The 27,028-nt window shown below is 40.9% G+C and overlaps 2 protein-coding genes across 12 annotated transcripts in view; both read left to right on the top strand.

Moving 5' to 3' along the window:
- Positions 1–1,459: 1,459 nt before the first annotated feature.
- Positions 1,460–16,785, top strand: CEP57L1 (centrosomal protein 57 like 1). Of its 2 annotated transcripts, none has more exons than XM_083433562.1 (12): positions 1,460–1,701; positions 3,470–3,508; positions 4,181–4,319; positions 7,105–7,284; positions 8,074–8,195; positions 9,747–9,863; positions 10,384–10,461; positions 12,312–12,407; positions 13,256–13,333; positions 13,424–13,638; positions 15,111–15,255; positions 16,430–16,785. In XM_083433562.1, the coding sequence occupies exons 2-12, from the start codon at positions 3,503–3,505 to the stop codon at positions 16,652–16,654; spliced, it is 1,401 nt and encodes a 466-aa protein (XP_083289688.1). In that variant the 5' UTR covers positions 1,460–1,701; positions 3,470–3,502; the 3' UTR covers positions 16,655–16,785. The 2 variants fall into 2 exon arrangements, with proteins under 2 accessions (XP_083289688.1, XP_083289689.1); XM_083433563.1 differs by having other exon boundaries at positions 1,499–1,706.
- Positions 16,786–17,380: 595 nt separating this feature from the next.
- LOC310674324 (uncharacterized protein) overlaps positions 17,381–27,028 on the top strand; it is a 57,391-nt gene continuing 47,743 nt past the window's right edge. For 3 of the 10 annotated variants that reach the window (XM_083433397.1, XM_083433396.1, XM_083433394.1), the window contains exons 1-5: positions 17,382–18,538; positions 22,425–22,529; positions 22,835–22,967; positions 24,197–24,269; positions 26,505–26,615. In XM_083433397.1, coding sequence (XP_083289523.1) covers positions 18,373–18,538; positions 22,425–22,529; positions 22,835–22,967; positions 24,197–24,269; positions 26,505–26,615 — 588 coding nt within the window. In that variant the 5' untranslated portion in view covers positions 17,382–18,372. Of the gene's footprint in view, positions 18,539–20,882; positions 21,500–22,407; positions 22,530–22,834; positions 22,968–24,196; positions 24,270–26,504; positions 26,957–27,028 lie in introns of those variants that run through there. The other 7 variants (XM_083433398.1, XM_083433399.1, XM_083433403.1 and 4 more) reach the window with 7 other exon arrangements.

Raw genomic sequence — 27,028 nt, 5'->3', positions numbered from 1 at the left:
GAAAGTTGACAATGACAACATTTTTAATTCTAGAACTCAGTTCATTCTGGCAAACTGTGAGCCACAGTTGTTTAGCAACTTTCCCAACTAGACAATGAATCAGCTCTTTTGAGAAAGATTTCAACTTTGCATTTTTAAAATCTGCAGGCCATAAGAAAAAAAAATGTGAAACTTTAAAAAAAATTAATTTGAGGCATTAATGTAAGTGGATAACACTATGTCATATCAACTTTCTGTATGTTATACTTGCAGGCATATACATATCTTTATGTATCAAAATATTATGTATAATGCAAATGTGGTTTTAACTCTAAAATAATATGTATATACATATACTTTCCAATACTTCTGCTTTGTATTATGCAGGCCTGTTCCTGATTTGGTGTTTGAAGTTGGCATGCAGTTAATATGAGCTAAGCATCTGACTGCTATAAATGAGAGGTCTTGCTCATTAAAACATCTTCGTGTTTCCTGCACTAACACTACAGCAATAATATCAACTGCTGAAAATCAATTATCCTTGACAAAAATGGAGACTAAGGCCATAGACCTATGTTGACTTACTTGGGAGTAAGTCTTGTTGGACGGGTGAGTAAACATGCAGTCTTAAGCTGCAAACAATAACACCAAACTCAGACTAGTTATTACTTCACTATATCTTTTTATCACTACTCTGCTGGAGAGGGCTTAGATACCATCTTATCAGTTGATCCATTCTGCCAGTGTAGGAAATGGAATTTCCTCCCATTTAGTATTAGACAGTATTATCTTTTGGGTGCCTACTGAAGACCTTCCTCTTTCAACAAGCCTTTTGAGACCTTTCCCAGTCTGCATCTGCATTGGAGTTGTTTTTAAGGTGTTTTGCCACTTGTTTGCCACCCTGGGCTTTTTTCGGGAGAGTGGGATGTAAAATAAATATAAATCGGGCAGTAATAAACAGTCACTTTGTGTATGTGGTCAGTGTTGTGAAAAGCTGCATCCCAGTCGCCTACACTGTAACTGGTGGAGGGCTAGCCACTTGTTCCCCCCCCCCCCCCAGGGCAGGGCCGTTGCGCCTTTAATAAGTAAAAATTCCAAAAGTATTGCTAAAATCCGCCATATACCACGGCGGACCATCGGTCCATCTAGGTCAGTATTGCGCCGCTTCAGGGTCTCAGCATGGGGCTGAGCCCTACCTGGAGATGCTGTGGACCCCCTTCCCGCACAGGAAAAAGCGCGGCAAAGGACAGAATGTGCATGTCCATTGTCTATCCATCTCTCATGGAGCCTATCAAACCAGTAATTCAGCTAATTCATCCCATCGCGAGACGAACGCACTCTCCCCTGCATGCAATGCAAAGGAAATGCTGGCGTGCCAGCCCAAGAGCAGCACAAACAACCTCCTCCTCCCGCCCTGAGCCAAAGAAAGCACTTCTGCGGGCGAGGCATGAGGGCGGGCAGTTTCCCTAATCCAGGGGGAGCCGCTAAGGGACCTGGGAGGAGGCGGGGCCAATAATCCGGGTCACGTGGAATCCCCGAGAGCGGGAGGGGAAGCGGGCGGCTTGAAAAACGGCCCCGGCGAAGAAGGGCGATCTAGGAAGTGAGCTGCCTTTTTTGGTTAGCTGTGGTCTACCCGAAGCCAGGAAGCAGAAGGCGAGCGGCATAACTGGGGCTGGGTCGTAGCGCGAGCTCAGCTGGTGCTTGCAGCTCGGGTGAATTCCGGTAAGGTGTGTACGCGGGGAGGGAGGGGGTCGTCGTCTCTTCACCTGTTGAGTTTCTGCTGGTTGCTTACTCCCCCCCCCCCCGTTTTCACCTGGCTCAGGCTCCTCGTTCCGCCCGCGTCCTCTTTGTGACCGTGGCCCAAATGGGAGACCCACAGACCCCTTCCTTTACCACCCAGCCCTCGCCCAAGGGCTGCAGGGTGGGCCCTGCAGTAACTTCCAGCGCCTCGGCAGAGTCCATAAAGAATGTCCAGCCCACCCTCCCCCAGGAGAGGCGAGGGAAATCCTGGCCACAGACCCCCAACAGTTCGCTTCCAAGCCCACCCCGGCGAGCCAGGAAGAAGATGCAGGGAAGCGAAGAACACTAAACCTACATGTATTTTTATGGGAGGGGAAGGAGGAGGGAGCCGACATCATTATTATTATTATTATTATTATTATTACCACCACCCCCGGGCGGACACAAAAAAGGTGTTTGGTGGCCGTGAAGGGGACATCCCTGAGATATTCGCTGTATTTGGCTGCAATCTTGCACCCACACATGCCTCGTTCAATTCAAGGCGGCTTGCTTCTGAGAAAACACGTGTAGGCTTGCTTTTTAAGGCCTTTAAAACACGCGCCTCCAGGACTTAATCGTTTCACTTTAAAATGAGGGAGAGGTACTAGAGCTCACCAGCCATGGCTCAGGTGTGGATGCAGGAATAGGTGACAAAGTACAAGATACAAGAAAGTTCCTTAAGTAGCTTGCAAACTTGTCTGTCCAATAAAAGGGTGTTGTTTTTTCCTTTCAAAAACATGTTTAAAGATATCTGACTTAAGTGTCTTAAGTGTCTAAAATCCAAATATAAAAATTATTTCACCCCCAGTTGTCAGCCTAAAACAGAAGGATTTATTACAGCTACTAGCTGAAATTCTTTCCACCTGCCCCTTGCATAGTTACTGGGATTACAAGGCCTATTTAATATTTGTATCAATGTAAAACAGTTTAAGGGACACGGGTGGCACTGTGGGTCAAACCACAGAGCCTAGGACTTGCCGATCAGAAGGTCGGCGGTTTGAATCCCCGCAATGGGGTGAGTTCCCGTTGCTCAGTCCCTGCTCCTGCCAACCTAGCAGTTCGAAAGCATGTCAAAATGCAAGTAGATAAATAGGTACCGCTCTGGCGGGAAGGTAAATGGCGTTTCCGTGCTCTGGTTCGCCAGAAGCGGCTTAGTCATGCTGGCCACATGACCCAGAAGCTGTACGCCGGCTCCCTTGGCCAATAAAGTGAGATGAGCGCCGCAACCCCAAATTCGTCTGCGACTGGACCTAGTGGTCAGGGGTCCCTTTACCTTTACCTGGGCTCAGAGCGGCTATGATGAAGGGACAATGCTGGAAAGAGCAAAAGTACAAATGATTTTTCCAGACCAATTGAGAAATTATTGTATAGAGTCATAGAATTTTAAAGTTGGATGGGACCCCAAGAGTTATCAAGTCCAACTCCCTGCTATGCATTAAAAATCTGCAGCTAAGTGGAATGCAAACAGTGCAATCACATCACAAAGTGTGGAGCAGGCTAATATATTTTGTGCTATTTTTCTGTTGCAAGTTTGTGGGAAATCATCCAGACTTGATGTAGCCTCAGTCTTGTTCATAAAAAATGTAATCTATCTTCTCTTCCTTTCTGTGTAAATGCCTTAAAATAAATACAAATAGCTGAGGAAAAAAGTAATTCCACTTATACTTCAAAATAAGAATCACACAACATAATGACTTTTCTGTCTCGGCAGGTGAGTGGAACTCTGGAATCTAGACCCCCTAGAATGGAGGTAAGTAATGTGATGTTAGCAGCCAAAGAAACTAGCCCATTCTAAAGCAGTCCCTAAAGAGGCAAAGACGTTTGAGCAGGTTTTTTAAGATAGGGAAAATAGCTTTCAGTGTAGTATTACTGCAGATTCTTCTCTTTTTTATGAATCTGTCAGCTACATTAATCTTTCTGTTTAATTTCTAAATAATCACTGGGAAACTTAATGCTTCTTAGCATTAGGGGTCTGAGGGAACCCTCTCTCAAGCAACATGAGAGAATGAACATAGAACTACAGAGGAATCTAACCTAAATTTACATCATTCCGCAGAATTAGGCAAAATAGCTGTATGGGTTTATTTTTAATGGTTCTGACTTTATATTTTAACCTGCTATGGGAGCATGGAAACAAATGCCTGTGAAGGAAAGTTTTGCCACAGTGAACTAGTTAATCTCAAAGTCATTGCCCTCATTATTCCCATCAGTAGATGTTCGAGTCAGGTTCATGCATGAAGAGGAAAGTAGCCTACTAAACAAAGATTAAATGTACATTCCTTGCTCTATCCACCACTTCCATGTAGCATGTTGCCCAGAAGGAAAAACGACCCTGGGTGAAAAAGATTCCCCAGCGTAGTGGAAGGTGCCTGAATTAACACTTTAACATAACTGTAAATGACACTGTGTATCTTTTCTGCAGTCTCTAGATTCTGAGTCGAAGAACAGCTACATAGGAAGTTTTCTTCAGCCTCCAGGTGACATATACTCTGGATTTGCAAACATCAGATCAAAGGAGGCAACAGCTATGGCAAAAGACACTCCTGCACCAAACAACCAAGGTAAAACACAAAGTATTGTACTATTACACATGAGTAATGTGACATTTAGTCAGCAAATATTATTGGCCTGTGCTGAATGCGTTTTAGAATGTGCTACTGGTTTAGAACTTATCTGATATTTGAGATCCAAGAAAAATAGCTAGAAAGACAATGTTGACTTGAGTAACATATCTTCGAGTGAACAGGCTCTCTCTGGTATTTGTTCGAGGTGACACTTCTCCCAGGTGCAGCTAGGCAGTGTGTGGGGCTACTCAGATTTCAGCTGCAGAGTATAGGGAAGCTGCCTGGGGGAAAATATGTGCACTTCTTTTTCAATTTGCTGAGGCTTCGTAGGTGGTCGTGTCTGGCAAGCTACATAGCTCAATTCAGATCTCAAACCTCTAAGTAATAGTTTAGAACTTCAACCGTAGTTTAATCCTCCAAATATGAAGGCAAACCATGGTTTTGAGCTGTTGCTGTGCTTCTATTTGATGTCTGTTAAATGGCATCCTAGTCTCTTAAGTGCAGTGGCTTCAAGGGGACAAATGATTTGTCAATTTTTTCATCAGACCAAACAATGATTTTGGATCCTGATTTGCCAGCTAATCACAAACTAGTTTGTTGATCCATATATATATACTGTATATGTAAAAGTTTTGGGATTAGCACAAATGGCTGATTCATTAACTGGATTTCATTTACCAGCATTGCCTACATAGGTAAATTTGGGCCATGTTCCTGGCCTTTTATTTTTAGCTTTTTTAGTAGTCAAAACAAAAAAGAATCAAAGCTTCTGAAACATAACAAAAGAAACACAACTAGTAAACATCATTGGGGGGAAAATTGTCACAAATGAATATATTGCAAAAGAAATACATTATACTACAGTATTATGCTGCAATAGCTGTACGCACATGTGGAGACTTGATAAGTACTGCATGTGCTTGTGCTTGGCTTCATGTTCTCGATCTTCAAGAGTGAGGGTTTAATTTGGCATAACCTGAAGTGCTTTCAAAATGACTTCTCTATTTGCCATAGTCTGTTTCCTGTCTGTTTTTGGCATGGAACCATTTATTTCGTGCCCAAGTATTTATTCACACAGCGCATAGTTAAATTATGGAACTCACTCCCGCAGGAGGCAGTGATGGCTACCAACGCAGATGTCTTGAAAAGAGGATTGGACAAATTCATGCAGGAGAGGGTTGTCAGTGGCTACTATGCCTGATGGCTGTTCTCTGCCTCCACAGTCGGAGGCAGCAATGCTTCTGAACACCAGTTGCTAGAAACCAGAGGAGGGGAGAGTGATCTTTCGCTTGAATCCTGCTTGAAGGTTTCCCACAGGCATCTCATTAGCCACTGAGAATAGGATGCCTTTGGCCTGATCCAGCAGGCTCCTCTTATGTCCTTACGTTCTTCTTTATTTTGTTAAAGAGAAATGTAACTTTTGGTGCTGGACTATGCAGCACGTACCTATTTAATGTTTTACTCACTTGTCCTTGGAATATTTCATTATCTTAAACTTGGTTGGGTTTTTTTGAGTAAAGCAAACATGAGTGGGGGCAGGGAGACAAAAAGAATAGCAAATATCTTTGTTCTGCCTTGGAAATGCAAATCTTCAATAGAAGTCTGAAATTCAAGAGTGAGGGTGCCTGCCAACTCTGCTGGAAGAGAGTTGCACAGCATGTGACCAGCAACACTCAATGCCAAGTGTCTAGTTGAGACGAGTCAGGCCTCAGTAACTAACAGCTCTCCTCCAGATGGCCTCAGTGATTGGTCTGGTATCCGGGACCCAAGTTGTTCAAGGCTTTCTGTATTAATACAAAAGCCTTGAAGCTGGCCTGGTAGCGTATAGGCAGCCAGTGCAAATGTTTTAACAGAGGTGTCACATGCTGTCTTCCCCCATTAGCAGTCTAGCCACTTCATTCTGCACCAGATGGAGTTTCTGGACCAGCCCCCAAGGGCAGTCCCACATAGAGCACATTGCAGTAATCCATTCCCAAGGTTACCAATGAATGGGCAACATCCGTAGAGTTCTCCAACACCACTTTTGACAGTTGAGTGAGGAATCTGTCTCTTTGGCCCTATAGTAGATGCAGACCTTCATAGCATGTTCCGGAGCAGAGAGGTATCCTGGCAAATGGGTTGCAAATGTTAAGGGCCACAGCAAACCCCATTGCCAGCCCATTAAACCCATCCTGGTGCTGCACCAAGTTCCCAGATGGGAACAGCAGAGTCAGATCAACTCCACTCAGCTTGCCCACCTAGGTCTTGGTAACATTCCAGTCCCTGACTAGGAAATTACTGCTAGGTAGCCATAGTGAACCTTTTTATTCTGTCATTCTTGGTATATGGTCTTGTTCATCTGAGCACAAGAACAGCTTTCTTCTAGTGGAGCAGGGTACACAACTTTATACCAAGAAAAATAAAGATGTGTGGTTAGGGCGTTTTGCAGCTATCAGCAGAGAATGGGCAGTAATATTTTGTAGGTTTGTATACATGTGTGTCAAATTATGCCTTCTATGATCCACATGCTCCAATCTGAGCGGTGGTTACTTTGAACCAGAAGCAGTAAGAGAAGATGAGAGAAACCTTCATATTTTGGGGGCCTTACTGGCCTTCTAACCATAGCACAAATGACAGAAAGTGGATCTTTATGTTTCTATCATCTAAGCAAAATATATAGCAATGCAGTATCACTGATGTTGCAGGTTGATGCATAACTGATGTTCACATTAAAGTAGCCTCTTTGCTTTATTGTTATTAAAGTAGAGATGTGTCATTAACAATTAAGTTACTTTTTCACCAGCTCTAGTGGCAGCCCTTAAAACTCTTCAGGAAAAGATCCGCCGTCTTGAATTAGAGAGGTCACAGGCTGAAGAGAATCTAAATTGCTTGTCCAGAGAAGCTGCCCAGTATAAAAAGGCCTTTCAGCATGACGCCAATGAGAAGGATATAACTCACCAGGGAATGATGCAAGAAAAGAAAGGTACCTCCTATTACCACTGATGACAGCCTTACCATTCGCATCTATTATATCTTAATCTCAAATGACCACTCGTGTTGTTGTTTAGTTGTTCAATTAATGTTTAATCAGGATATGTAGTAAAGAGGTCTATCACATGATTTAAATATTTTGTTCTAGCAGATCTGCCTTTTAACTGCTTTACTGATTGTTTAAATAAAAATGCATATTGCACTTTGGTGATATAGTAGAAGTGTGTGATCATTTGCAATTTTTAAAAAGCAGAAACTGCTGCTTATTAAACTATTTTCATTTAAATTTCCTTATGCATGGGTGGAGAACTTGTGACCTTCAGATGTTGCTGGACTTCAATTCCTGTGATCCCTTGGCTGGGATTGATGTTTCTATTTCTGATGTTTTAATCTTTTTTTTTCTTTAATTGTAGATTGTTTGCTTCTTTCCTTAAGCTACTTTGAGACATATAATGAGAGGCAAGGTACAAAGTCCTTAAATATACAAACATAATTTCTTCTAAGAATTGTGCAGGCTTTAGGCAAGCCATAAGAATACTTATCAGTTTTGTTGCAGGAATACTTTCATGAGCCTCTCTGAAAATAACCAGAGCGCTTCATGTATCTCTACTGTTGATAACCTAATGAAATGAGAGGACAGTAATGGGATTGGGTCATTAGTGAAAGCAAGCAAGTTCATTTCAACAGCATCATTATATTGCAAATTAGAGCATAAATCTGTAAAATCAAATAAGACATAATTATTACTCTCTTTCCCTCCCCCTGCATTCTTCGCCTTCAGATGTGAGCATGCAGTTAAGGGCAGCACAGTCTCGCTGCTCTTTGCTGGAGAAACAACTAGATTACATGAGAAAAATGATGGTCAATGCAGAGTTGGAAAAGAAACTGGTTCTAGAACAGCAGGTGCACATGTTTAATATATCATATTCTTACCCTTTGTTTCTCCTTCCTTTGTATCTGAGAGGCTTTGCTCAAACCTATTTGTGTCATCTCTTGTTAGATCTTGTTTATATGTCACCTTCATAGACAGTCTTTGAAAACACTGAGAAATTTGTGGTTGTGAAAAATTGGTTGACCAAGCATAAGGTGTACATATATAGGTTTCCATGCATTTTTTGTCTGAATTAATTTTAAGATGTATTTTAATTAATTGATGTCTGTTTTTATGCTTATTGTGTTATTTTTATGATATTAGCTGCTCTGAGCCTGGTCTCGGCTAGGGAGGGCGGGATACAAATAAAAATTTATTACTATTATTACTATTATTATATGCTTTGTTTATCAGAAGAATAGAATAGAAATCACACAACTACAATGTATGGTGGCTTCTATAGATTCCTGTGTTTTTAGTAATAAGTCACCTTTGGCTAAATTTAAGAACAACCACCACAACAACAACGTTATTATTTATATGCATCTGACTGGGTTGCCGCAGCCAACCTGGTTGAAGCTGTTTACACTTTGAATTGTGCTCAGAAATGTATTGGGAACCAGTGTAGGTCCTTTAGAACCAGTTTTATATGGTCCCTGCGGCTGCTCGCAGTCACCATTCTAGTTGCCGCATTCTAGATTGTAATTTCCGAGTCACCTTCAAATGTAGCTCCACGCAGAGTGCATTGCAATAGTCTGCAGATGACAAATATTACCTCCCACCTCCCTCAAAGCTGCCGAATAGTGTGTAAATAAAAATGAAAATAGTCATCCAACTATTCTTATCTGGATTTTTTAATACTAGGGTTTCTTTTAAAAATAAACTGAGATTTCAAGAACCTTTTTCTAGGAGATCATGTTGCCTGTAAATGGGAAATGTCTCATAATTGTTTCCCACTTACTGAGGCCAATAAATGCCTCAGTACAATCTCTGTTGAAGCTGTGTGTGTGTTTCACGTAAAGGCATCAGTAAACCCAAGATTTTTCCCCCTGCTATATTCTTTGCCTAGATGCAAACTTGCAATATTGAAAGTTGGCATTTCTGTTCCTTAGCTAGATTTAATGCAGCTTGGTGTTACATGCAACTAGTAAATGTGCAGTGAACTATGGATAGCAGATAAGGAGACACATTTCCATCCATGTTCCAAGGTGTATTCCCTTTTTTGTGCTATGCACTGCTGGTGTCACTTGGACACCTGGAACCTAATGCATGCATGTTTACAAATTTTGTCCACCTCCACCTCAATCCATATGCACCTATACATAGTGATATCCAGTGCCAGCTGTCATACACAGAAAGCAGATGCCTGGATCTTCCCTTTGTTTCCATGTGCAGCAAGATCCTGTGCAAATCCTATGCATTTGCAGTTCTTGTCTGTAAGCCTCCTAAACTCATGCCTATAGCACTTGCTGCATCATCATTCCATCTTCTGTGGCATTGAATTTGATAATCTGAAAGCTGTAAACCATTTGAGCAAAGCTTGCTATCAGTTGCCAAACCACTGTCATGTGCATATTTTCCAGATGCAGCTTCAGAAGGAAAAAGACCAGAATCAGCTGGAGCTATGTGCAAAACTTGACAAGCTTGAAATTCTAGAAAAAGAATGCTGGAGACTTACTAGCACTCAGAAGACTGCAGAAGTAAGTAAATACAATAACATCATTAAATGGCTTTCCTAGTAACATTTAACATTTGTGAGACTAGTAGCAAAACTGCACTTCTGGATCTGGGCATTCCTGTGGCAAAGGGAGATAGCGGCAGAAGTGGGAGCACTGCTGTTACCTATAAACACCATGCTTCTACATTTGGTGGGCAGGGCTGTCTGTTTCTGTTGTATTTCTGTATTTTGGACCTACTAGTGGTTAATATGGTCCCCATATGTTTTATGACGCTTTAAAATGTGGATTTTTATTGTGATGTTTGTCTTTATTTCTGATGTTTTTATTGTGTTGTAAACCATTCACATATTTCTTTGAAATATGGAGTGGTATATAAATTACCCAAACAAATGAATATTTTGCTTTTGCTTTTCCTTCCTCAGCCTTGTTTCCTTTAATGGAAAGATTTGGCTCACTTTCAGTGTTCTTGCCCTAAAAATGATAACTGTTGAGTTCATTTATTGTATGTGGTCCCTTCCCTGCCCTCCTCTCTCTCTCAAAGGACAAGATCAGACACCTGGAACAGAAGCTTCTGGAAGAGCAACACCAGCGCAAACTAATTCAAGATAAAGCTGCGCAGGTAGGAAGATGAGTATTTTTGCAGTGATAAAACAGGAGGTTCTGCAGACAGCCTTATGCTGCAGTTCTGCTTTAACCAGCAGTGATCCTGAATACAAACTGTGACACACAAGTATGTTTTGCTATCTATATCTGCATTCGTTTGGATCTAGTGACTTTATCCTAAATGTGATTGCAGGAAATGCCGTTTCCTTACCCCTGCCCCCTTTTGCTTTTGAAGAAGGACAATACCATGAGAATAGAAAGCTACCAGAAATACATTGTTCCTTTTAGTTGGGCTAATAGCCTGACCCATCAAGGGAAATTCAGCCCATCAACAAAGTATCATTTCTGAACTTGCTATTCTTGTTGCCTATCTGTGACTACAAAAAAGGTCTGTTAACCAGTTGGAGAGCACAACATAAAGCTGTAATTCACATGATCTTGGTAAATTGTGCAGGCTTGGTCTAATACAAAGAGTAGTTCTGACATATTAGCAAAGATAGATTAATGTGTTTTAGAGAAAGGTGGTCCTGTTCCTTGCTAAGCAAGAAGTTTGTGCATAATAAGTAGTTTTACCTAAGAGACTTATTAGCCCCAAATCCTGATAAACTGAGCCAGACTTGACTGTCTAGATTCAGTTTTTGCCATACCTGCCTCAGATTACAGATGCGTAGAATGGTTTCAAATTCTGTTCAGATCTACTCTGAAGTAAGCTCCGTTGTGTTTGATGGTGTTGCAGACATACATACTGTATATAGTTTTTTGTGTGTGTTGGCTTTCCATAGTTCAAACTATACTCAAGGCAGCTTACAACATGAAAACAAAACATAAGTACAACAAAACAAAAGTAGTCATACACAATCAAACATCAAAAAATGGACAACCAAAATGAACAATTTTTGCGTAAGGTCTAAAATATTCAAAAAATATTATCAATAACAGCAACAACTTTTCCCGCCCCAACAAAAAACCCAAAACAATACCTCAGTCCAAATGTTTGTACCTGGAATCAGTCAGGGCTCTACCATCCCAGCCAAATGGAAAACAGGCCTGCAAGCCAGGGAGCAGATCTTACAGCACTCAAAACCAAGATGGTAACACTCAAATTAGTATATAGATGAATTTATTTAGTACAACAGACCAATACAACTACTATTCTGAAATCAAGTAATTATTCCCTGGCTTTAGCGTGCTGCACAGCCACTTACATAGCAGGATCCTACTAATTTGTTATTTGATAGCTGGATGGGGGAACTAGTTCTCAGGTGTCACAATTAGGAGAAAACCTTAGAACAATTTACTATCATCAAATAAAAATCTGTCCCTTCCAATTGTTCTGAAACTAAGTGGATCTGGAGTAAAGTATTTTTTAAAAAACAGGTAGGAAAGAAAATGGAAAAGAAGAGACTCTGATGTTATGGAAGAATGGGGCAACTTCAGGGGACACCAGGCGCTACATAAAATGAAGCTGGAAGTCATTTATGATATAAAGGAATAGTTTTACTATTTTACTAGTACAACCTGATAGAAGTACGCCCTATGTTCTGACCAGATGCTGCTAAGAGTTTTGTTCCATGCCAACATAGGGTATAGTTTTTAACCCATTAAGCAGATGGCCTTTTTGAGAGCAATCATTATTCACTGCAGTGGTGTTAAACTGCTCAGATGGGTCTTACAAACTGTTAAAGCTACTTATCCATTGGTCACTTATGTCACACTGAAGAGAGGGATCACTATCTCAGTAGACATCATTGGCATCTGTTGAGAGAGATTCGCTATCTTTGGACCCAGCTGTTTGCTCTCTCTAGCTTTGGACTGAGATACCACTCTGTCCATTTAACAAGACATGGTTGTATTTTTTTACTGCAGCTCCAAACGGGACTTGAGATGAATAGAATTCTTATGTGTTCGCTTTCACCTCAAAAAGAAGCAAAGAAGAAAAGCAGAAAGAAGAAAGCCGTAAAGGTAATAAAATAAAAGGGAAAAAGTTAGGTCTCTCAGCTATGTCTTGAATACCAAGAAGAAACTAGTCAAGTAGTGTATGTCTGTTATGTTCTCTGTTGTGTCTTGTGAGCCCTTGAGCCTAGATAGAAGCAGTGGGGCTTCCAAACTCAACTTACAGATTCTCTTCCTTGCCCTGTCACCTGATTTTGGGGGGGGGGGGGGGAATCTATTGACACCAATAAGTATTTTCTAAAAGCAGCATGAAGCAATAACAAAAAATGTGCTCACATACAAACTGCAGATAGGTTTGGAAGAAGCCTTCTATTGTCTTCAATGGCTTTTTTTTTTGAAGCTTAATGGCGAGATTGACATTAAAAGTGTGCACAGGGGGGTGAACGGATGTGTGTGCGACATCCTCAGAAAAGGCTTCAGGTGTGACATGGTGCTACAGAGGGAGCAAGAACTGACAAGAGGCAGCTTGCACAAGTGGATTTAAGACCTCTTCTGTATTTTAACACACAACTATTACTTTAACTGTACAGCAAGTTTGTCTTCTGAGCATTTTTCATATTTTGCCAAGTCTCAAGACAGCCTAACATCCTGTGGCTTATTCTGAACATTGGAGATGCTGATAATGCAGGAAGTCTTGTCTTGGTAACAATACAACTTCAGCAAACTATAATAATACTTCTTAAAATTGCGTATAGCAGCATGCTCCTACACAGTTGTTCTAGCCATTTAAAAGGTTGCTTTGGACACTATAGAAAAGCAATCCGATGTCAAAATCAACACATGATACAATTGCAAGTTTAGGACACTACTTCTGCTTCTTGAAATAAAGGAATAATTCTAGTTTTTATACTTCTCAGAAACCTTCTGGTTTGAGGAAAGCATGCGGCTCACAGCCATACCTACCAGCTGGTACACTACCTTTTGTTGCTGGGAAGGTAAGCGATGTATCATCATCACCATTGAGAACTTGTTTTAAATTGCCGTTTGTTTAATGAGGCTTTCTTATGTGCTGCTTTCCCCACAAGTCTGCTAGCTCAAGTCACTCAGTTGTTGCAAATGTTCAAAGCGTCTTACATATGATGAAATACCGTAGTCAGAGCGCAGCTTCACAACGCCCAGAAGGAGGTGAAAAGAGGACTGGCACGAGCAGACCTTCCTGTTGCTCCACATCTTCCTCTGCTACGGAGCATCTTTCAGATCTTCTCTTGATTATGCAAGATGAACTGGGACAAATGAACTTGTAAGTACTCATTTTCATTTATCCATTTGAATACAAAAAACCCTGTAGGCTTGGGGCAAATTGTTTTGTAAGTTGAGAAGAAACTATTTGAGCACTTTTGCAAGCGGTGCTAGGAATAATTTTAAACCCTCATTTTCCATGTGGCTATTGTTGATGGCATCCGTCTGTCTCAAGAGACAATGGAGTGCACCTCTGGGGTGAAATCTAACTGCTGTGTTAGCAGCACCAAAGTGACCTTCCTAGCGTACAAGCCTAGGCTGTGTGTATGGAGGTCCTGGACTGCCCACATGACAATACCTCCCTCTTGGCCTTGCTGATGTGGTCCAAAGGAAAGCAGAGAAAAATGTGGCCCCAGGAGTTGCTGAAAGGAGGTATACAAGGCACTATTGAACCATCTTAGGGACTCCACTCCACGTTTGTGTAGGGTTTACTCTTAGCCTTTTCTTCTCCTGAGGATATCCCGCAAGGCAGCAGAGGTTTAGGACCAGAGTTTTCCTTTTCCTAATGGGTTACCTTCCCAAGTCATCAAGCCTCATGTTAGTATAGTAGAATAAGTTACTGAAACAGCAGTGCAGCATGACAAAGTGCTATTCAAAAGTAATATATGATAGGGCAGGTGCAATGGTGCTATTAAAAGAAAAAAGAGGTGTGCCTAACACAGCTCTTTAGTCCTACTGTTTTTAGTATCACTTGTGAAAACACCCTAAGACTTTAGTGGCAAGTCACAGAAAGCGATGAAGCATTTAAAAGGTAAATAATGTATTGCCTGCAGTGCAAACCCCTTGTGGGCTTAAGCCTTCTGTTTTGCAACTTGCCATTTATGGTAATTTACCCATCTTCTACAAGCAGCTGAGGACTTATTTTAGGCTCTAAACCGTAACGGCAAGAATTTGTGTCTATAGAAGCCTTTGAGCCACAAGACTCTTGATTACTAATGCGGTGTTTTGTTAACTGTCAACTTCTTATTGTGATAGAAGTCAAAACACATTTAGTCCTAGTAGGGTGCATGATACCACATCCAGTTAATGCAGCTCTAGTCTAAACAGCATATCTTCTGGTCTTTAAATAATACATTTGCTTCTCATTGTAGCATTTGGAGCTCCAGTAGCTTCAAAATATTACTTTTTCACTCTATTTATCCAGCCAAGCCCTAGATAGTCTATTTAGAACTTGTTTGTAACTCTGTTGCTGAAGCAACATCTATGTAGAAAACAGGACTATAGCAATATGAATTTTTTATGCTACACAGAGAAGTAGCTTATTTTCTGATGATAATGTGTTAAGGACAGTGTGACACTGCTTCAAACATAGATGCTGTACTTTCTGGAATGAGAAGTATTCCCTAATAGTACTTACATTGTCATGGTACATAGTCCTATGTTGGAGGACATGCTGAAATACAATAGTCCTCTGAGGGAAGTGGTGGATTGGATTGTGCCTAAAATGACTACTGAGAGTTTGTCTTCCAACAGTGAACATCAGGAACTCCTAAAGCAGATACAAGAAACACAAAACCAGGAGGTTCGGGAAGACCTAGAACGTGAACTGGATTGTCTTGTGAAACAGATGGAATCTAAAGGAGAGCAGATATCGAAACTGAGAAAGCACCAAGAAAATGTAAGCAAACCGTCCTGAAGTCAGAAAAAGGGATTGGCAGTGTAGGCAGTGCAAAAAATAACTAGTATTTTCAGAAAGACAGTGCCTAGATTATATGAGTCTTGCAGAAACAATGCGTAATAGGTGGTGAGGTTATATAAAATAAATTTGCTAAGCCTTATATGGGTGTATTAGATTTTGAATGAGACAAGCAAACTAGATGTAGTGTAGGAGACATATGAACTGTCTCCTAAAAGGTTTTGAAAGAGTGGGTGGATGTATTCTTGATTTTACTGTTTTATCTTTTAAAAACCACTTTTAGGATTTATTTATTTTTTACAATCAAGCAGGGTATAAATTTTATGAAATGAATAAATCAATTTATGTGTGAGAGGATGAGTCTTTCTTTCTGAAAAATCAGTCTGTAAGCCTGCAATCAGGATTTGCCATTTGTCTGCTCAGAATCACAACACATACCCAGATGTTTTCTCACTGGTAGGCAAGGGATGTCTTCATATCTTCTTTCATTCTCAGTGTCCAAATTCATTGGATGAGAAAGAAATAAGCAGCTCTGCTTCATCTCCCCATCCTCCACCATTCCTCTTCTCCATGGGGGCCTCCCATGATTGCTTTTCATTAAAAAGAGCTAACCATTAGAAAACTGTTTACACATCTCCTGTGCAGCATCTGGTTTTGTGTTTGTTAAATTGAGGAATTTTTTTTAAAGAACTGGATGCTAATACATGAATATGTTGTCCCTTCTAGAATATAACTGGACTTAGGGATTAAATAGACATCTTCACCTTCTCTGTTACCGGGTTGTAACATGACTCATTGTTAACTGTATTTACATTATGAGTTGAAAATTATGCCACCACCATGATTTAATATTTTTGTGTATTGCATATTACCATATGCTTGCAAGGAAGTGTGAGGTATATCTATGCTTTCTAGTATTTTCATTCTTCCCTTTGTTCTAACCAGCCAACGCAAGCAAATTCCATAATTGCAGAAAAACAACTGACAATGCCCTTGCTTGGCCTTCCTGTATCATAAACAAATATATCTGGAAAAGTACTCAATGTCTTGGTGGGGGAAGCTGTGTGGTATAGGCACTGACTTACAGGCTCCTTTGTGCCCCAAAGTGCATGTTTCTTTGTACATTAGATGTATTATAGAATTGTTCTCTTCTTAGGTTTACAGACTGAGGCAAAAGGCTAAAAAACTGAAACAAAAAGCAGCCAATTCAGCATCAAGACCTAATGGATTAAAAGGAGCAAAAGAGACTGCAGCCGCTTCAAGAGCCAGTGTGAATAGTGCCTGTCCTATGAATAAAAGCACAAGTTCTCTCCAGCTATTAAAAAGTGCTCAGAAGCTTCAATCAGTATTGAAGAAAGATGATATTGTGTGGGAACCTTAGTTCTCAAAATTGGCTTATAGATAAATGCCCATTGGGGGCTGATTTTATTATCTTGGCTTGAACAAATCTGTTCATTAATGTGCCCTTAAATTCTGCAGCTTAGTTTTGGAATAAATATTTTTTCTTGTTTCTATCTTGACTTTTAATTTTACTTTTAAAAATATAATTGTAATTGTTCTAATGAAGTGTTCTTTTTTTATTAAAAATAATAACAACCTACCAGCCTATATAGAATCAATACCACTGGTTTTTGTACAGTATTGAGGGGGAAAAGACCTGAATCATCTATGAGCAAAAATTAGCATTTGGCTTCTAAATGAGTATCTATGCTTATTTATTTATTCATTTATTTAAAACGTTTACAGCCTGCCTTTCAATATTTTCCTTTGAGATTTAATCTATAGTTTTAAGCCACATCACTGCTTTTCTGACCATTATTCTTAGTATCCATATGACTGAGGCCTCTTTAACAGCAATCTAAAGAGCTTTCACTCATTTTCTTTTCTGTTTAGAGAAAAAGGATAATTAATGTATAGCAAGAAAAATTAAAATTCAACAGAAATAGTTAGGTGTCAGCCCTGCATGACTTGAGAACTCAATGAGGTGCCCAGAATTTGTCCAGGGGTTGGTTCTTGTGAAAGGGGGGGGGAGGGGGTAATGAACTTAAGCAGTTGGTGTTGGGCATGTAATACTCCTTATTTGCATGTGAGAGGTTTCGCGTTCAAACTCAGTAGGTAGTTGACTGGTGTAGCAAATGCTGTACATGCAGATGTCCAGTCCTCAGTCCATTGGGCAACATCCAGCGCAAGTGGACTTTGGGGCATATAGCATGATTTATTCTCTTCCCTGCACACACCCCAGATATGTTTCAGAGGCTCCCCCAACAATTAAGAGTACATCTTAGTTGAGTGCGGGGGGTAGAGCAATCTGTTCCACTAATGGTGTCTGTTCCAGTGGCAGATAGATGCTGGATTTCACCCGAAGAATCTCTGAGTTGCTTTTTTTAATTAAAGTCCCAAACCAGGTGATAGAGCGGTGGTCAACTGATAGATGTGTGGTATTCTAAACTTTTTACTGGGGGCTTTCCACCTACTTCTGTGATTTCATGAATATGGATATTTTATTTGAAGTTATCGTTGTATACCCTGAGATCTTTAGCATATGGGTAGGATATGAATAGTCTACAATAAAGAAATAATGGACACAGATATGAAGAATATCCACATTTTAGCCCTCTTCATGACCCCTCCAAAAAACCTCTCTTGAGAGTTGGTGCACCTTCTGACTTGGTATGTGGGGCAGGAGACTGTAGCAGAAAGAAGAATTGGGGGAAATCAGGTGAAGTCGGGTCATGTAAGGGGAATGTGATTATTGAATATAATTATTAATGTTTGATAGCAAAATGCTTTTTAACAGCTTTATATATATAAAAAATGTGGCTTCACCATCATTGCAGTCAATATTCTAATAGGTTTTGCACTCCTCTTATTTAGCTTCGTAGCAGAACTGTCTGCATGCCTACGTTGTCTTTTGCCCTCCAGGGCTGAAAGAAGTATTTGTTCCCCTCCTTCTGTGGAAAGCTCCTGTATTCTGCAATGCAATGGAGCAGTGCACGACCCATTAGTTTAGAAGCATGGTCAATTCTTTTTCAGTGGATTGTGTGTATGCATGCTGAGGTTGCTATGGTTACAGTTCGGCCTGCACAAGCACAGTGACGAATGCCTCTGTTGCTACTTCGGTGTTCGATTTCACTAGCTATAGAAACCTGTGGGAGACGTGGTTTGCTGCTACAGTTTCCAGTAACACAACAGGGCTTCTCTTTGCTCTGCTGGAGGCTGTTTACCTTCTGCACTTGGGAGGCTGCGATCTTGCTGTTCCTATCAGGTATCATATTGCTCTCAGGCTGTGAGATCTAAGATAAGGCAAAGCATTTTAAATAATTCCAAGTAAATCAGTTTATTGTTTATCACATATACTGCGCTAAGTGCAGTCTGTTAAACTCTTTTCCTTGCTTATTAATTCATGCTGTAATTGCTGCATATAAAATTTTCAAAGAAAAGTTAGCTTTCTGTTAGCTGACACAGAAGGCAATATGTAGCTCTTCCCTTGGCAAACTAAATCAAAACTAAACTGAAATAAGTTTTTTTAAAAAATAATCATGGCGATAAGGGGAGACTAATGATTTCTTCAATCTAATTAAAAGCTTTAAAACTGTATTTTTAGTTTCTGTGCAGGTGTGTTGGCTGATAGACTGGATAAGGACTTCCCAAATCAAAACAAATAACCTTTTTTTTGTCTACTACCCCACTTTCTCTTCCTTAATCTTTCTGCTGACCGCCCCCCAGCCATAACAACAGGCATTTCACTAGCTGTGTTTTTAAGCTGGTAGACAAGTTTGATGTCATTAATCATGTATCCTTTGAAATTTTATACACTTATTTCACAGTGCTGATCTTAATCTCATTACTAATTCAACTTGTTCAATCATGTCTTTGGCCTTTAAAGGAGGGAGTAAAACTGATCAGCTATAATTTCAGAAAATAATTGAGGTCCAGACCTTGGAGACAATGTACCATGGAATAGATACAGTGCTACGAGTAAGAGCTTGCATGTTTAGGTTTTTTTAAAAAAGGAGAAAAAGGGTGGAAAATTGCTTTTTTTAAAAAAAGTAGCAGCTGCTCATTGTCTTTTGCTGAGTCCATAAGAAAATTACTTTGGTTTAACAAATGCACACACACACACAAACACAGCTCTCAGTCTTGTGCGTTAACTTGGACAGTGTCTTTTTATTATTATTAAAGATTTTCTTGGTTTACAAAGGTACATACCTTTTCTTCCCCTTCCTCAAGTTGCAGACTTTTCTACAGATCAGTTACATTTGTTATGAGACATTAGTGTTGAGTACAGCATAAGGTCAGGAAGACGGTGGCGGGGGGGAGATGAGGGGTGGTGGTGAAATTTATATTTTTACAATGTACGTGTGTGGTCTCGTATCAGCGTCAACTAGATAGGTCCTTTTTCTATTCGCTTGTTATGTTTCCTTGGTAGTGAGAAAGACTGGGGGCCCAGGGTATGGTTGGTTGGCTCTGGTTGGCTGCAATGGGGTTTGTTTGCCTTTGTGAGGGGAGGAGGGCTTGTTGGGTCAAGTAAGCCAGATTGATTCGTATGCTGTTGGTGGGTAGCGTCATTCTTTTTGATATATCACATTATGTTTTCAATTTGTGTGGTAAACAGCCTCTGGGTGGTTTGGGCAATTTTCTGCCTTCCTATGAAAATGCTTCACGTTGCAATGTATTCCAGGGCATGTTAACTATCTCATAGATGAAAAGTGCCTGTACTATGTGGCTGCAGGTTCACACAAGTTACTTACCATGAGACAGAGATTTATGTGGCATGACTTCTTGGCAGCAACTAATGCAATCCAAGCAGCTCAGAAATTGAGCCTTTGTATGAGCACTGCAGGAGTTAACGTGAAACTGGACTATGGCGTCATACACTTAAGAGAATAATTGGATGTGATTATCAGCATAGACTGGTGGAAGTGGTGGCCTTATAACATTTTGGATTATTTAATCATGTTTTCCCATGCTACTAGGGCTAGCCACTGCTGTGAAGAAGTGGCAGGGTGAGGGGAACCTGTTCTGGTCCAGGGTTGGGTGAGATCAGCTTTTGAACATCGCGGTAGATCACAAGCCAAACATCGTGATCTGGCAATATACCGCAACGTTGAAAAAACAAGCTGCATTGGCCTCAGCCTGCGAGGCACCAGGGGAAATTGCTGCAGCGCTCAATGCAGTTTCTCCCCAGCGCCTAGATGTTTGTACGGCTTAACTGGGGCACGGGAGGGCTCTTGATCCCCAGCTGAGCCATCCCTGGTGCTCCCCCTACTCGCAGACAAGTGGGGAGAGCATCAGGGATCCTTTGCGTGGCTCTGCCAGGGATGGAGAGGCCTCCCCATCCCTGGTGCTCCCCCTGCTTGTGTGGGGCTGGGGGAATCCTTTTAACTGATTGGAGGGGAGCGGCAACTGCACACTCCTCAGCTGAGCAGTTTAAAAACATGCAGAGGGAGGAACAAGCTGTAGCAATACCTCGCTGGTGCAGCTTTTTTCCTCCCTCTGCGCAGTATGAGGGCAGAGTGGGATGGCGGTTTCACTCAGCGATATATCACCGGTGAAACCGCCACCATTCCCGAGTCCCTCTGCCAGCAACGCTCGCTGAAGGAAGTCACTAGCAGAGGGACTCAGCATTGGCGGTTTCACCAGTGATATACTGCTGAGTGAAGCCGACATCACAGTCTGCTCCTCATACCGGTCCTGGGTGATAAATTGATATATCACCCAGGCCTGTTCTGCTGGTGTAGTAGTTAAGAGTGTTAGACTAGGACTAAGGAGACCTAAGTTCAAATTCCCACTCAGTTCACTTTACTGGGTGGTTCTACAAATAAATTGCATGAGGAGCGGAGAGAACCATGTACACTACCTTCAGCTCCCTGAGGAAAATGGTATGTAGATATAAATAGTGTCATTTCACTAAGCCGAAACAGAGGGAAGGACTTTGACTTGCACTTGTCATTATTGGCAACAGATTTAGGCAGAGTATTGGGCCTACTTTAGTATTTCATGAAATCTGTACATTTTGACACACTAAACCAAATGCAGCTCACCAGCCATGTAACGTGACCTGATGACACACGACCCCACCCAATACAGGAAACATAAAGCAAGAGAGTTCATGACTCCCACCCCCTGACATGGGCTACTGTATGTGACTGCAAAGCTTTGTAGGCCTGAGTTTGTATTTCTGTGACCGTTACAGGAATAGCAACCCATTCCTTTTCTTCCTGAGGTAACTTGGTTCACCATAAGGTCTGGATGCTGGTGCCATAGAAAAATAGTATCCAATTATTAGTGTGTAAAACAGCCTCTGGTTGTTATCAGGCAGCAGGAAGCAGATTTTAGAAGTATAATAATAATAATAATAATAATAATAATAATAATAATAAATGCATCATCCTACCTTGGTTGAAATAAACCACCATGCCTGACTGTTTGTGTCAACTGAATAACCATTTTGTTTTAGTTTGCTTGCCTCTGCAATGTATGTTTGTTCAGATTAGCATAAGAGCCTGTTGGATAAGACAAATGGCCCATCTAGTCCAGCATCCTGTTCTCACAGTGGCCAGCCAGATGCCTGTGGAAACCCCAAAACAGGATTCAAGCACAAGAGAAAACTCCCCTCTTGTGGTTTTCCAGCGACTGGTATTCAGAAGTGTTGCTGCCTCCAACTCTGGAGGCAGAGCATAGCCACCAATAGCTAGGCCTCTCCTACATGCATTTGTCTAATCTTGTTTCAAAGCTGTCTAGACTGGTGGCCATTATTGCTTTGTCTATGCTGAATGAGGACGCTATTTCCTTTTACCTGTCCTGAATCTTCCAATACTCAACTTCATTCAGTTCTAGTGTAATGGCGGGGGGGGAGGAGAGAGAGAGAGAGAGAGAGAGAGAGAGACTTTACGTATGTACTTTCTTAATGCTATGCATAATTTTATAAATTTCTATCGTTCCACATATTACTCAACTTTTCTGTAAACTAAAAGGTCCCAAATACTGCAACCTTTTACAACTCTGCAATATCTTTTTTGAGGTGAGGGGACCAGAATTGTACACAGTATTCCAAATGTGGTTCCACCATATATTTGCCACAATGGCATTGTGATATCAGCAGCTTTTATTTTCCAATGATTCCTAGCATAGAATTTGCCTTTTTACAGCTGCCACACACTGGGTTGACATCTTTATTGAGTTATTTACTACAAGCCCAAGGTCTTGTTCCTGGTCAGTCACTACACATGGGTGGAATCTGAAGAGGCACATAGGTGAGAGCTGAACTTTTTCTACTTTACTTTCATTTCATTCACATTTTACCCAACCATGTGCGGTCACTTCCAGTACCTTCCAGGTTGAGGGGAAAGTGTCTGTAGCAATGAAGTGTGCACACACATATGGGAAAGTCTAAAAAACAGATACTTGGTTTTTTAAATCAGTTTTTAAAGTTCTCCTGTCAAAGGGCGTGTGTGTATTTGTCCTATATTGCAATTCATATTTATGTACACTTTAGGAAATCTGTGGCTCTATAGCCGTGCTGAATTACTAACCAATATTCCCTTTTTGTGACGTCAAGGCAAAATGGATGAAATTTACAAGATCTCTTCCACTGAGAGGGTCCAGCAGGTGGAAAAGGAACTAGCTGTACAGCTGGAAGAACTAAAGACAGAAATAGAGGGAAATGGGGATCTGCAGGGGACACGGTACTGGTAAAGAGAACTATTTTCCTCAGACAGAAACATGGTTCTAGTGTGAATGAACTGCTCTGGTTCAGTGCAACTCCCATACATTTAACTGTTTGTTAATTGCAAGAGTAGATGTCTATCTGTTGCTATAATAACTATTATTTTATGTATTAAATTTATTAGTCGTTTGTTTGCTACCACAACACAAAGCAACTCACGGTGTTTTAAGCAAACACATGCATACATTAAAACCAGCCTAAAAAACTGAATTGTTATTTTAGCTTCATGATAAAGTCTCAATTAAAATAAATAAAGATTCTATTTTTTAAAAAAAAACTAGAAACAACCCACCCACACAAGAAGATAATAGATAATTAAAAGCCAAAGCCCTAACGAAAAGGAAATGTTTTTGCCCAGCACCTAAAAACCATGGCAGCAGGTAAGCCTCTCTGGGGAGAGCATTCCCCAAGCAAAGAACTACCATTGAAAAGGCTCACACACGAGTCACCACTCTCAAGACCTAACATGGAAGGGGGCACACAAGGGCTTGAGATGATGATTGCAGCATCCTGGTCGGTTCATATGTAGCATTCATCATACACTGATTTTTCTGTGTGGTGTGTTTGCTTTCTCTACTTCAATCAAATATTATATTAGAGCAGTGGTTTTCAGCTTTCTCAGGCCCAACCTGTAGCATGGTACTCATTTTCACTTTAGTTTAAAATCCACAGACATTGCTAACTTAACTTTCTCTTTCTAGTTCTGTCCTGCTCTCCTTTCTCAAAAGTGTGGGATGAACTACCCATTGAAATTAAATGGATTAGGGTGTTGAAAATTGTCACTTTGACTGAATCCTGCTAAAAGTTTATGTTTTGTTCAAAATGCGTGACTCCGCTCAGCACAGAGAACCTCTTCCAAAGGAGATGACCAGACAATCTACCCGAATCTAGTTTCTGACAGCATCTGCTGCACATCCATTCATCCAATAAGTATTCTGGTGTGCTGCTTGTGATTTATGAATGTGTTAGAAGACCATTTTGTTAAAAGCAGGGACCTGTCAATGGGCAAAATTGAAAGAGTCATCATGGGCAGGGTGGCAGTGTATTCATGACTACTGCTGGCATAAACTATATGAATTTTACAATTTCTTCAGATGATTGACTAATGTACTGAATACTAGATACCACATTGTTTTCAAGTATTTTGTTGCTAATTCTACATTTCTCTAAAGGAAGTTTGGTAATCTTTCATAGCTCTGTCCCCCTTCCAAAGGATGTTGATTACTTCAGAAGAGAAAGGGAATTGGCGCTGAAGAAATGTTTACAAGTAAGTGATGAAAATGTCAGTGTGAAAATACCCCCATTAGATAATGTTGTAAAAGTCTCAGAGAAGCCAACCTCAGGTAATGCTGCAGTCCTGTGCCTCATGCTTACCTGTCCTACTGAACTCAGTGATGCTTGCCTCTGAGTAAGCATGGTTAGGATAAGCCTGAAGTTCAGTCTTTTTAGTAAATAAACTGTATTCTATTTTTTCAGCTTTTATAGTTTTTACAGGAAAATAAATTGGGGGATACGAGTGCAGTAATAAGCCCAGTGCAGCTTGTAAGAGCATGTAAGACCTTCTTAATCCTCTGTGAAGGGTCTGGCACTGTTAAAGTGGTGTCTGATGCCCATTGAGACTAGTAGGGTAGAAGGCAGAAGGCCAACAGTAGGTGGAGCTAGAGCCCATGACTACTGTATTTTTTGCTCTATAAGACTCACTTTTTCCCTCCTAAAAAGTAAGGGGAAATGTGTGTGCGTCTTATGGAGCGAATGCAGGCTGCGCAGCTATCCCAGAAGCCAGAACAGCAAGAGGGATTGCTGCTTTCACTGTGCAGTGATCCCTCTTGCTGTTCTGGGATTCAGAATATTTGTTTTCTTGTTTTCCTCCTCCAAAAACTAAGTGCGTCTTATGGTCTGGTGCGTCTTATAGAGCGAAAAATACGGTAATTCTAGATTTGCCCCTATTCATGTCCCTGCTGAGTTCTATAAGGTTAACAATGAGGGCTCATCTGCAATGTCATTTAATTCATCTTATTCATTCATTTATTTTTAAGTTAAATGTTTTGCAATAACCATATGACATTCCTACTGAGAGGACGACATCAACGTTTCTATCGTTAGTGTGAAAACCTGCCTTTTCACTAACCAGTAGTAACATGAAAAGGTTTTTAAAATCCTCTGTTAAAGTAGCACCAGTGGTTGTTTCCCCCACCAAATTTTCACTCTTGCAGTATGGTTGCAGCCCACCTTTCTGCTGCCTCCACCTTCTCTGCACAACTCCAGTTCTCATTGTTGCTTCTAGGAGTGACCCTGTTTAACTTCCGGCTGGCTGGTGACTGCGGGTGCTGTAGACAGAATGAGATGTTTTATTAACCCAGCGCCACAACTCACACACTTAATTAGCTCTTTTGGAAAAACCAGATGTGTGCAATATCAGTGGTACTCATAAGTACTACAGCCAGGCAAATAAACAATGAAGGGAGGGGGGTGGAGACTTGGAAATGCCTTTTCTTCTTTCCTTTCCAGACAGTGTGAGAGAGAGAGAGGTGCTTTCTTTACTTCCTTCTGTCCTTTCCTCTACTTGTGGGGGGCAGGGGAGAAGAAACAGCACATGTGTTTTGCTGCGGGTGCTGTTGAATAAAGAAGGGACAGACTGACGAGCAGATGGTTGGGAGGTGGGAAGAATAGCTAAAAGAGCGCAACACGTGTGGTTCTTGAAGCCCTGCCTCCAGGTGGTTATACATGCACAAAGCAGTCAGACATGGACCTGCAGAGGTCGGCAAAGGACAAATCGAAAAAGAAAACATGGATTTTCAGGTGCAGTGCAGATGAGTCCCGAGATCAAGCGCAAAGAAGCTGACAGCCAGTGCCACTTCTATGTAAATAAGAAGGCAGGCAGGTGGGGTCTGGTTTGGTGGGGCAGTGCCCCATTTGGCCTAATGGTACAGCCTCCAGTGTTTACTTCAGTAACCTTTTGGATTTTTAAGTCTAGTGGTGTGATAATTAACTAGCAGTGTTTTTTTCTAGTTCTTTAATTCAGTAATTAAGTTCTCCCTATCATACGGACTCAGGATGAATAATATTAACCGTAGTATGTCCCTTTCCCCATGGGATCACAAACACTATATTGAACTGAGAAAGGAGAGGGGAAATTCTGGAAAAGGAAATATCTTTATGATCTCAACCAACCTTTCTAGAGTCTTCATCTTAATCTAACATAGTCTTCTTAACCCCCTGTGGGTTATGGACCCTTTGAAATTCTGATGAACGCTTTGGACTCCCTCCTCAGAAAAACATGTGTGTTTGCACACACTATTTATTGCTTTGGGGGAAAATTGTGGTAGTTCACAGACCTCTGAAACCCACTCTAGAATATGAAATTAAAAACAGCTTTAGTGTTCAAGACTTTCAAATGAAAGTGTTTTTGACATGTGTAGAACTCAACTGCTGCACCTAGGGTGTCCTGAATGTACAGAACTTAATTTCAGAGCAAAATTATTTTTCTGTCCTTCATTTACAGGTAGCAGAGGTAAAGCCTCTTGTAATTCAGGCTGATCTCATGCAGAGGGAGCTAGAGATCTGTCTAAAAAGAGAATATACATTTGAAAGCTTACCTTTGTTACTGCACCAGGTAATATTTGTCATGTTTGTGATTTGAAGACTCATTTGGCATTTTTCAGTGTGAATTTGCTATCATGGGCAAACATGAAATGAAACGTCATACAGCTCTGTCAGTGAATAAAAATAGGTGCCTTTACATAGATATATTTTTTTTAACAAACACTACAACCAATATTTAGTATGCTCACAAGTTGGTTTTCACTGTGGCAGCAGCAGCACAAGGAATATCCTGTACATCTGATGGCAAGGGCATAGTTTCATTCAGCTGATTGCTTATCAAATGCCAGGAATAATCAATTGATAATTCCCAGGTAGGAGTTAATGACTAAGGATGTTTCCCCTTAATTATCAGTCAAGGGGACGCGGGTGGCGCTGTGGGTTAAAGCTTGCCGATCAAGAGGTCGGCGGTTCGAATCCCCGCGG

Source organism: Podarcis tiliguerta (genome assembly GCF_965153285.1).
Source record: "Podarcis tiliguerta genome assembly, chromosome: 3".
NCBI lineage: Eukaryota > Metazoa > Chordata > Lepidosauria > Squamata > Lacertidae > Podarcis > Podarcis tiliguerta.
This window is presented reverse-complemented; position numbering and strand designations above follow the sequence as displayed.

What these genes read in the sequence shown, in the direction of transcription:
- CEP57L1 (XM_083433562.1), top strand. An exon ending in TCCTGCACCAAACAACCAAG is followed by an intron (nt 4,320 to 7,104) that starts GTAAAACACAAA and finishes CTTTTTCACCAG; the next exon opens with CTCTAGTGGCAGCCCTTAAA. An exon ending in TTCAAGATAAAGCTGCGCAG is followed by an intron (nt 10,462 to 12,311) that starts GTAGGAAGATGA and finishes TTTTTACTGCAG; the next exon opens with CTCCAAACGGGACTTGAGAT.